This window comes from Balaenoptera borealis, assembly GCF_965194805.1.
Source record: "Balaenoptera borealis genome assembly, chromosome: 3".
In the NCBI taxonomy this organism is placed as follows: Eukaryota; Metazoa; Chordata; class Mammalia; order Artiodactyla; family Balaenopteridae; genus Balaenoptera; species Balaenoptera borealis.
The window spans coordinates 106,196,680-106,206,979 of NC_138866.1; the positions used below are offsets into that span (position 1 = coordinate 106,196,680).

Sequence of the window (10,300 nt, forward strand, 5' to 3'; positions counted from 1 at the left end):
TCCCACTATTTTCTTTGGGACACAGCTCTCCTTGCTGAACTATAAAGAGAAGGTAAGAGCTAGGTGTGATGCTTATTATACTGCTTTCTTCAACAGCCTAAAAAACTTTCTCACAATTTGGAAGGAGATTTTCAAATTGGTATGGTAGAAAGAGCACCTGGGCATTTGTGTCTAAAATCTGATGTTCTCACTTAATAGTTTTGTGCCCTGGGAAAACCTCAGGTTTTGTGCCTTTGTTTTTCTATAGGCAAAATAGGGAACTGTGAGAGGTTCTCCACTGGCTTGTACAGCACCTCCCACCCCCATCACCTCTTGTGGGGCTTTGCAATCGTGTGTGTGTGTGTGTGTCGGGGAGGGTTGCGTTTTAATCGTGTGTGTGTGTGTGTGTGTGTGTGTGTGTGTGCGCGCGCGCGTGTCGGGGAGGGGTGCGTTTTGTATTGTTACGAGGACTCAGGAGTGCCAAAGCAACTAGTGGGCAGAAGCCAGACACCAAATATCTTGCAATGCCTGAGGCAGTCCCGCAAACGAAGAAAAGTCCTGCTCCAATTGCCACAGAACCCCATTGAGAAACGCTCATGGTCCCTAAGGGTCCTTCCAACTTTAACATTTGAGGGCTTCACTAAGCCTTGCACTTGGAAGGCCACGCCATAGGCCAGGGCCTCCCGTGCCCGGCACATCCCCCAACCTCACCAACTGCTAAACAACTCATCACTCAGGCTTCCACATGTATTTCACTTCTCGGAGATACCTTCCCTGGTGCCTGTGGCCGTCTTATAATTCTATTTTTTGACTGTTACTTGATTAATATCTGCCCCCCTCCCCCACTCGGTCGACTCCTTAAGGGCAGGGCCCAGAGCACTCACCTAATACTTTCTGAATGTAACAGTCGGAGAGCGGATGCACAGAGGAAGAACAAGCGACTCGAAAGCGCACCCCGCCGACGCGTTACGTCACCCTGCAACTTCCGTTCCTTCCCGCCCCTCCGGCCACCCCTCCTCCCTGTCCGTGTTTGTTTCCGGCGTTTCAATAAAGCTCGATTCGGCTAGAAGAAGACTGTTCTTCCGGGAAAATGGCGACTCCCGCTCGTTCGCCGGAGTCCCCGCCGGCCGCGGATCCGGCGCCAGCAGCAGGGGCTGCCGAGGACGCCGAGTGCCCGCCGCCTCGCCAGCCTCAGCCCCCGCAGAATGTTCTCGCTGCCCCGCGGCTTCGAGCCCCAAGCTCCCGAGGACTTGGGGCAGCGGAGTTTGGCGGAGCTGCGGGAGATGTTGAAGCGCCAGGAGAGACTTTTGCGCAACGTGTAAGCTTGGGTCCCGCCGAGTCACCGCCGGGCTCCTCTGGTTCAAGCTCCCTGGGACGCGTCCCTCCCCGCCCCCACCCCGATCCCGTCCCTGGAAGGTGACCTTGCCTCAGTCAGGTCCATTCCAGGCGCACAGGCGAGTGGCCGGCCTACAGTCGCAGAGCCGACCGCGTCCAGCCAGGTGCGGGGCGCCTGTGGGGATGGCTTCCTAGAGTTTCAGCTCGTCATCAGCTCCTCGTTGGTTTTACTCAGCTCCTGTGTCGGTTCTCCGAAGGGGGGGATCTGTATCCCCCACTCCTCCCCAGTAGTGCCCCAAACATCTAGTCAGTTTCATCTGTAGATCCCTATTTTTACAGGAACTGTAGGAAATGGGAAGAGTGGGATAAAAGAGTTGTTTTATTAGGCAAAGAAAGTTTGACTCCCATTCAGCTGGTAGACTTAATGGATTTTAGCGGAGGATCGGTATAATGAAAATGATTTTTTAGGAAGCTGATTTTAGCAGGTCGGTGCAGGATAGTTTGAAGGAATAAGAGGCAGAAGAGAGTAGGAGGATATTTTTAGAGAGGTTCCCAATAGGGGGGTTGTAAGAAAGTGAACTAGAAGGGTAGTTGTGGGATTGGGAAAACTTCATTAGGTGTAGGATAATTTGAATATGTAGTCGACAGAGATGGCTGAAGTTTCCAGCCTGTATGGAGCACCATTAATAAAAATAGGAAAGTTTGGGGAGGGGAATAGGTCTGAGATGGATTTACCAGAGCTGAGTTGATGGAAGAGTTAATTATATCTGATTAAAAGCTGGAGAAGTGGTCAGGAGGCTCGAGAGAGAGAGAGAAGGTTGGGAAAACATAGGCATCGCAACTGCAGACGGATGTTAAGTTAGAATTGGGGGAATGAATGTAGTGTCATAAAGAATAGGGGGCCTGAGATGTAACCTTCCCTTCCCATTTTATTGTATGGCTGAAGAAAAGGAAATCAGAAAAGGAAGTTCTGCCACTTAGCAAAAGGGGCAAATGATCACTTGGGGGGCTTCTTACAACTATTCTGACTTCGTGAGAATGGGATTTTAATCTATAGTAGTGAGTTCACTTTTTGGTCTTAGGACCCCTTTTACTGTTAAGACTTAGCATCCTGAAGAGCTCTTGTGTGTCATATCTACTCATATTTATCACTGTCTTAGGAATTACAAGTGAGAATCTTTAAAACACAAGAATACACAAGCACACACATTCTATTAGCCATCAGAGCAATGATATCATCCATATCATGTGGCCTCTGGCAAACTCCCCTGTACTCATGGTAAGAAAATGAGAGTGAAAATGCCCAATAGTATCTTAGTGTTATTATTAAAATAGGTTTGATCTTGCAGATCCATCCACCTCCCCTCCCCACGAAGGTCTTGGAGATCACACTTTTAAAAACTGATGATTTGGGGGATGTCTTATATTAGTATAATGCTTAAAATACTTTTGCAGAAATTCTAATTAGATGAGACAAATGAGGCATATTCCCTATTCTTCCTGCAGCCCCTTCTTTTTGGGGGGTATTTGGATAATGATTCTCTTATTTCATTCCTGTTTTGGGGCAGTTGGAAATTGGATTTTTGACTTAAAAGACTGATTCTTCTCCCTTTGAGAACAATGCTTTTTTGTCTGTATATCTCAAGTTTAAAAACACGGCTGTATCTTATGTATACCTGTTCTTTTCCTTTTGCCAGAAAATTCATTTGCAAATTGCCCGACAAAGGTAAAAAGATCTTAGACTCCGTCGCCAAACTGAAAGCTGCCATTGCAGAACGTGAAGAAGTTAGAGGAAGAAGTGAACTCTTTCATCCCGTTAGTTTAGACTGTAAGGAGAGGCAAAAAGCGATTACAGTTGTTGATGGGGACACAGATAAGGCCCAGAATTCTGACCAGATACTTGATACTTCATCACCAGTTCCTGGCTGTTCCTCTGTAGCAAACATCACGTCGTCTCAGACAACCTCACTAAAACAGGGACTGGCACATCCGACTCTCAGAGGCGATGCTGAGGCCCCTGAGGCTGAACACACAGTGAGCGAACGCCCAGCTTCCAGCATCAGAACTGCCACGCCTTCCTCATCTGCAGCTAGTGGGCCCCTCACTCAGCATCCTGCTTCAAGTCAAGCGGAGGATCATCCTAGCAGCTTGGACAACCTGTTTATTGATAGATTACAAAGGATCACCATTGCAGACCCCGTTGAACACCACTCAGAAGAAAACCAGAGTCCTGAGAACTTGGCTGGCCTTTGGAGTGGGCTGCAGAAGAAGCCTCATTACATGGAAGTGCTAGAAATGCGAGCCAAAAACCCCGTGCCCCTACAGCATAAATTTAAAACCAATGTGTAAGTACCATCAGAAGCAGGCTTGTCACAGTTAAACTCAAAAAACTGGGAGAATGCTTTAAGGTCAGTGGACTTGGTGTGAGAACTGCTTGTACTTGGGAATGAGGGTGTTGTGGAAACAGGGAAACTAGCCTGGCTGGAGTGGAGGATTCCTGTTGAAAAATGCTTTAGTTTTTTTAGCCAAATAATTGAAAAGGTCTTCAATGGCAGATGGAGTGTTAAATTTCAGGAGACTTTGGCAATGTCTCATATAAAACATGGAGTTAGAGAATTTATTACAGTTTTTTCCAGAACCATTTTCTGGTATGTAGTTCCCCCTTTGACTAGACTGTAAGCTAAGGGGAAAACAATTGCAGGAGCTGATAGCCTTTCTCAGTAAAAAATATTTGTGTGCTCACTATATGTAAGCAGGAGATGCTGTGGCCATACAAGAGTAAAGATTCTGCTCCTTATGGAGTTTACGACCTAGTTGAGGACTCGAGGCTTACACACTTGGAAGAACGTTGAACTGTATAATAATGTCAGGAGGAAGGGAGCTGAGAAGGGGTTAAAAAAACTGAAAACAGATTTGGGCAGGAGGAGCAAATGAACCCTGCTTCTAAGGTCCTTGTCATAGTTTCGTGTCTGAGATCTTCAGAAAAACAAAAGCTCTTTGCAAAGAGTATTATTTATTCATATGCAAATATAACATTCAAACCAGGGAGTAGATTTATAAGAATGTGACATCAGATACAAAGTCTAACCACTACTGCCTTTCTTTGAAAAACTGAAAGCCTATATAGGTAAAAATACCTAAAACCAATTATTTTATTATAGAGACTTTAAAGTTTAGTCCTATCTTACCATTCATTTTTATAACCTCAAAACTATTTCTTCTGCATAGAAAACCAGAATTGTTACATTAATTTTTAGTTAGGAATAAAAAGTAATCGTTGATTAAGTAGTTGGTCATCTTGTGCTTGGTGAGGTATCTTTCCTCACTTCTAGAGAGTCAGAAGACCAGAAGCATCATCTAGTCAATATATACAACAGAGAATACACTGATCCTGGTTCTGTATTATGGTCGTTTAGCTGGAAGTGGCAGGAGAGTAAGGGAGTATCAATGAGGGTTCCCAAGGGAAGTTTACGAGAGACAGAGACAGAGATGCAGTTATCAGAACAGGCCAGGCCTTGGTGAGTCAGGCTGTAGACAAATGGAGGTTGGGAGGTGGGATGAGGGTGTCCTTTGGCTTCTTTTCTACTCTTCCTTTGGCCTCCTACATGCTCTTCTGGCTCTTCTGGATGCTGGAGGCTGCCCGTCATCTACTTCTAGTCCAAATCTTCCCAGAACTTCAGATTTGTGTAGCTGTGAAACCCGACCATGTGGGGGTGATCTGTGGCACCTTAGGTTTATCATGTACAAAGTAGAACTCATTTCTTCCCAAACTGCTTTCTCCCATATTCCCTAAGTCAGTAGTGCCACCACCTTTCTTTCCCTCCTTTCCATATCTGCTAGCCATGGAACCTCACAGTATATTTCCTGGACCTTCATCTCTAATCATTCTTATGTTCATCCTTTCTCCTGCCAAAGTGAAGACTCTCATTGCTCTCTTGGGCTGTGGTTGTGGTCTGTCCTGGCCTAGTCTTAACTCTACCAGTCCGTCCTCTCCACTGCTGCCAGAGTGCAGTTTGTAAAATGTAAACCTGAACCTGTTACATAGAACAGAAGTCTTCACTGTGGACTGGACCCAGCCTACTCCCCCAGCTGTATCTTGCTGCCTTTTCCATTCTCTCCACTTCCTGTGCTTCCTGTGTGCTGCAGCCCTGTCACTCCTCACTCCCTGCTGGGACACCATCAGGGATCCCATCATTTACATGCCGAATTCTTATTATTCTGAGACTCCTCAAATTGCACTCTTTTGAAGCGCTTCTGACAACCACCCTGTCTCCCATTACAACTGGCTGTTGCCACCTTTTTGTTCCAGTGTACCATGTGTGGGCCTGTGTCATAGCACCTGTGATATTATACTGCACTGAAACTGTTTACAAGTTTATTTCCCTCTGCTGGACAGTAAGCCCCTTTGCAAATGTTTTTGAATGAAGAAAATGAAAACAGACTTCCGCTCAAGAATAAGCTTTGAAGAGAGAAGGGAAAGGCAAAGAGTCTATCTAAACCTACTGTCTGTTAGAGCAACACGTCAAATTACTTGCCAAAAAGGTGCCAATTTAAATATTTCTGTTTTTGAGGTAAATATGTTAAAAAAAAAATAACGTTTTATCTACACATGTAAATAGTGGTAAAGGGCTTACTATTATTTTTGTAGCAGGATTAACTGCCAAGGTTAAAGGCCACTTTTGTGTGTATGAATGTTGCAAAATGTGTGTCTATGAAAAGGAAGTAGTCTGGTCATGTAACATAAGTGTTGCGTCCTTCAGATTACCTTCACATCAACGTGATTTGGTGAGTCCTTGTCAGAGGAGGGGGTCTCCTGTCTCCTCAGAAGAGAGACGGCGCAGGGACAGGAAGCATCTCGATGACATCACAGCAGCCCGGCTTCTGCCACTCCACCACATGCCTACACAGCTGCTCTCCACAGAGGAGTCGCTGGCACTTCAGAAACAGCAGAAACAGAGTTATGAGGTATTTAGGATATGACTTCTTTCTTGTCTGCATGTTGGACGCTGCTTGAGTAAGAATTTACTCCAGGTGGTTCAGGGAGAGCGGGATCTAGTAGAAGGGATTAGGTGCTAGAGACATGGTCAGCTGATGCCATCAGGTCTCAGATGTGTGCCTCTAGCTTGCAGAGTCTCAAGTTTGCTGGAACTGCAGGGAACGGCTGGAGATGATCACAGCTACCTGTGACATCAAGGTGGTATTTGCCAGGAAATGTGGGGAGACTACTGCAAAATTTCACATCTCTGAAAGCCCAGGCTGTAGGTAGCAGTAGTATCGCTTCTTGGTCTTCCACCTTAAAAAACCTATGCAAGAGCTTGTCAGTGGTGGAATCTAACTGGAACCCTGCTGAGAGAATCGGGGAAGTGCAGTTTCCAAGCTCCTTCAATACAGGGAGAGCAGGAGAGGGATGGGGAGGTAGTGGTGTGTTAGGAACAGACAGTTGGGGTTGGACACACAGGCCTGCAGGCCCTTGGGAAGACTGAAGCATCTTCTACTTTTGGTCACTTAATTTTGGATAGCACTTTATTCAAAGATCTGTGTGTTCTGCATAGAACTTTAAATATGTATGTTGACAGTTTGGGTATAAAATAATGGGATGGGAGAAAATTAAGTGTGAGGACCACTGGGGGGAAAGAAAGGGTCTGATACACTCAGATAGTAATAATTTGAGCCTCCAGGAAAACAGCAGCCAAACCTAGTTTTGCTTAGGTAGATTTTAATCGGGTACTATATATGTCAGTTACTACAAAATTAATTTGTTATTCTGCCTTGGCTTTTCATAAAAGCTCCGTTGGCATGGATTGGGATTTTCAAGGCAGTCCTTTTTAAAAGCCAGTTTTCTTCCTCTCAGTGCATTCAAGTTATTGCCTAGTTGTAACTAAGCATTGAGGAATTATTTTTTAAGTTGTCTATTTGATCCTAAATGCCTGTCCGAAGTTATTTTTAGGTTGAATTAAACCATTCAGTTTGGAATTGGTTTCCTTGGTAGTAGAAGTTCCACTTCAGTCCCACCTACCTGTGCTATCCGTGGCCTTAGGGGAGGGACATAAACAAGTTCCAGTGGTTTGTGCGGGCAGCCTGAGAAAAGTGAAGAGCCAGAGTAGGAATGAGTGTTGCCACCTGCCATCAGTCAGTGATGGTGTCTTTGCATGTATAGAAGCACATTGCCAATGTCTAAGATTTACTTAGACTTTTTACTGCATAGTACTTTTCATGGGAGTTAATTTGGAGAGGGATAATCAGTTTTTAGTATTCTTTGATTTTCATTGTGGCATCGAAATGTAACGCTCAAGCCTGGAAGCCATGATTTAATCTAGGAAAGAAGATTCTTCCAGTTGGAGGATCAGTACAGCATTAGTGATTTTTGACATTTGATAGCTCAGATTGTTCTTCAGGGTTGTATATACACATGCACGTGCCCACATACTTGAAAATGTTTTCATGTTTATAACTGTCGTAGTGCTAAGCTGATTCCTCAGTTTCTCACGTAGAGGTGGATATTTCAGTGCACATTGTTTATCAGTGGAAGTCTGTCACTACCACTATAGCAGGCTAGTAGTAGTTCTCCCCAGCCCTGCCATGTGGTGTCTGTGGTAGGCACAGTCAGAGTGCGGTAGAGAACACTGACTGGGCTGGAATGCCCCTTTATTTCCGGTTGTGTTCCAATGACTTCCCATTGAAAAATTGTAGGGAAAAGGTGTGTGTAATTTTTGCTTCATTTTTTGTTTTAAAGGAGATGCAAGCCAAGCTCGCAGCACAAAAATTAGCTGAAAGACTGAATATTAAAATGCAGAGCTATAATCCAGAAGGGGAGTCTTTGAGGAAATACCGAGAAGTAAAGGATGAAGGCGATGATCAGTCCTCCGATGATGAATTCTGAAGATGGGCATTTGGATCTTCTCCTAAATCTCTGCCTGTTGAGATCTCATTATCTTACATCAGACTTTCTAACAAGTATCAAGATCAGTGTCAGACATTGTTGAGAGAAAGAATTTTGTCAAGTTACAACAAGGAAGCTATAAAAATAGCCCACTTTCAGAAGTTAACTTTCATGTGCTTGAAAAGTTTAATATTTGAATATTGTGTTTAATCACATTATATTAAACTTTTGCAGTATGTTGTGTGTTGGTCTGATATTTTAGTATATAGTAGAGCACATTGTTTTCTCTAAGCCAAATGAAAGCAGGTGATTAACTGCTTTTTTCTTTATACTTACCTCTACCAAATAGCGTTTATTACATGTCTTTCAGTGAATTATTTAGTTGTCCCAGGCATCACCTAAAATGAATTATGAAAATATAGTTCTCTCCTTTTTTGAGTAATGAAGGGAGCAATCTAGAGAATTTTGTGCATGTTGCATGGGGCTGTTACAGTATTGGATGTGAAATACCAAGGAAGACACTCATAGAAAATGCTTAAAATGTTTGTTTCCTTCTGTCTTCCCTTAGGAAAAATGTCTTCTTTCTTCTGATTAGGAATAAGGGGTACTTTTAGTTGATGCTGGAGGGTGGATGGTCTTTCTAGGTGACCAGATTTGTCTGGAGTAACATGAGGAACAGGAAAAGTCTAAGATGATTGATGTACGTGAAGGGAGTAGCTGTTCATAGGCCTGGCCTGACTTGACTTCATTGTTCTAACAGATGATAGGTTCAGTTTGATAAGAAAACCAAAAAATTTTTTAAAGCTACCATTGGTTTGTTATCAATATATTGCTTTTTTTCTCCCCCAAAAGAGGGTTATGTATGCTACAGAAACCTCAATCTCATATATATGTAATTTTAAAGGACTATGGTTGTCTCCAGAGAAGTTAACACATATGTTATCAAAGTTTTCTTTGTCTAATATGTTGGCGCCTTTAAACAGTGTTGAAAGAATAAAATATTAATTAGAGCAACTTCAAGATGCTAATAGTGATGTTTTACTGGTGCTTAATTAAATGTAACTTAACTTTAAAGGAGACTTTTCGTTTATGAAATTTGATCAAGAACACATTTAGGCAGATGTACGTGTGATAGGAAGGGCTCAGTTCTGTGTCATGTCCTTCCAGGAACGGCTACTGCTTTCCATCTCCCTTTTGCCCTCCTCCCAACAAAAAGCAAATGTAGAAATATGCTGAGCAAACAAGTCCATTATTTTTAATTTTTAAAACTAATTGTAAATGATTTCACATCCTAAACTTATTTGATGCTCCTTTATAGAATGAATACATGTTATTTCTGGAAAGCTGGATCATGGGAGGGCTCACATGCACATACACACAGTCCCCCTGTAGTCCTACCACTGAGAGGGGGCCTCTGTTAACATTTGGGTACGTGTACATATGCATACTTTTCTATGCATAGCTATACATTTCTATTTTCAATAATACAACCATACACCGGTTAACAGTCTGCTCTATACACTGTAAACATTTTCACATACTAAATATTTTGCATTTTAGATAGCTGCAGAATATTCCATTTTGTGGGTGTACCGTAACTTTTAAAATCAACTTGTTGATAAGTGAGGAAAACTGAGGCATAGCAGTAGGTTTCCACATCTAGCCAGGGAAGGAATTGGGCCTCAAACTCAAGCCGTCATCCAACCCCAAAGCCAATGCTCTTCACCAATGAATGTTTATCCTGAGAATGGCCCCCAGAAGACAAAATGATATCAACAAACTGACTGGAGAGGAACCAAGATGGCAGAGTAGAAGGACGTGCTCTCACTCCCTCTTGCAAGAACACCAGAATCACAACTAGCTGCTGGACAATCATTGACAGGAAGACACTGGAACTCACCAAAAAAGATACCCCTCATCCAAAGACAAAGGAGAAGCCACAATGAGACAGTAGGAGGGGCGCAATCACAGTAAAATCAAATTGCATAACTACTGGGTGGGTGACTCACAGACTGGAGAACACATACCACAGAAGTCCACCCACTGGAGTGACGGTTCTGAGCCCCACGTCAGGCTTCCCTACCTGGGGGTCTGGCAATGGGAGGA

General features: G+C 43.6%; 1 protein-coding gene and 1 long non-coding RNA gene across 6 annotated transcripts in view; one reads left to right on the forward strand and one right to left on the reverse strand.

Moving 5' to 3' along the window:
* The window catches only part of LOC309626846, a 75,395-nt gene extending 74,445 nt beyond the window's left edge, over positions 1-950 (reverse strand). For 2 of the 5 annotated variants that reach the window (XR_014243432.1, XR_014243433.1), the window contains exon 1: positions 864-946. This is a non-coding gene — a long non-coding RNA (uncharacterized lncRNA). Of the gene's footprint in view, positions 1-863 lie in introns of all 5 variants that reach the window. The other 3 variants (XR_014243429.1, XR_014243430.1, XR_014243431.1) reach the window with 3 other exon arrangements.
* A 93-nt stretch (positions 951-1,043) lies between these two features.
* Positions 1,044-9,268, forward strand: POLR2M (RNA polymerase II subunit M). The gene is made up of 4 exons (XM_082388173.1): positions 1,044-1,297; positions 3,012-3,659; positions 6,075-6,279; positions 8,048-9,268. The coding sequence occupies exons 1-4, from the start codon at positions 1,185-1,187 to the stop codon at positions 8,192-8,194; spliced, it is 1,113 nt and encodes a 370-aa protein (XP_082244299.1). The 5' UTR covers positions 1,044-1,184; the 3' UTR covers positions 8,195-9,268.
* Positions 9,269-10,300: the final 1,032 nt, after the last annotated feature.

Coding starts and splice junctions, on each gene's coding strand:
- POLR2M (XM_082388173.1), top strand. CDS start 1,185: ATGTTCTCGCTGCCCCGCGGCTTCGAGCCCCAAGCTCCCGAGGACTTG. Junction 1,298..3,011: donor GAGAGACTTTTGCGCAACGT/GTAAGCTTGGGT, acceptor TCCTTTTGCCAG/AAAATTCATTTGCAAATTGC. Junction 6,280..8,047: donor AGCAGAAACAGAGTTATGAG/GTATTTAGGATA, acceptor TTTGTTTTAAAG/GAGATGCAAGCCAAGCTCGC.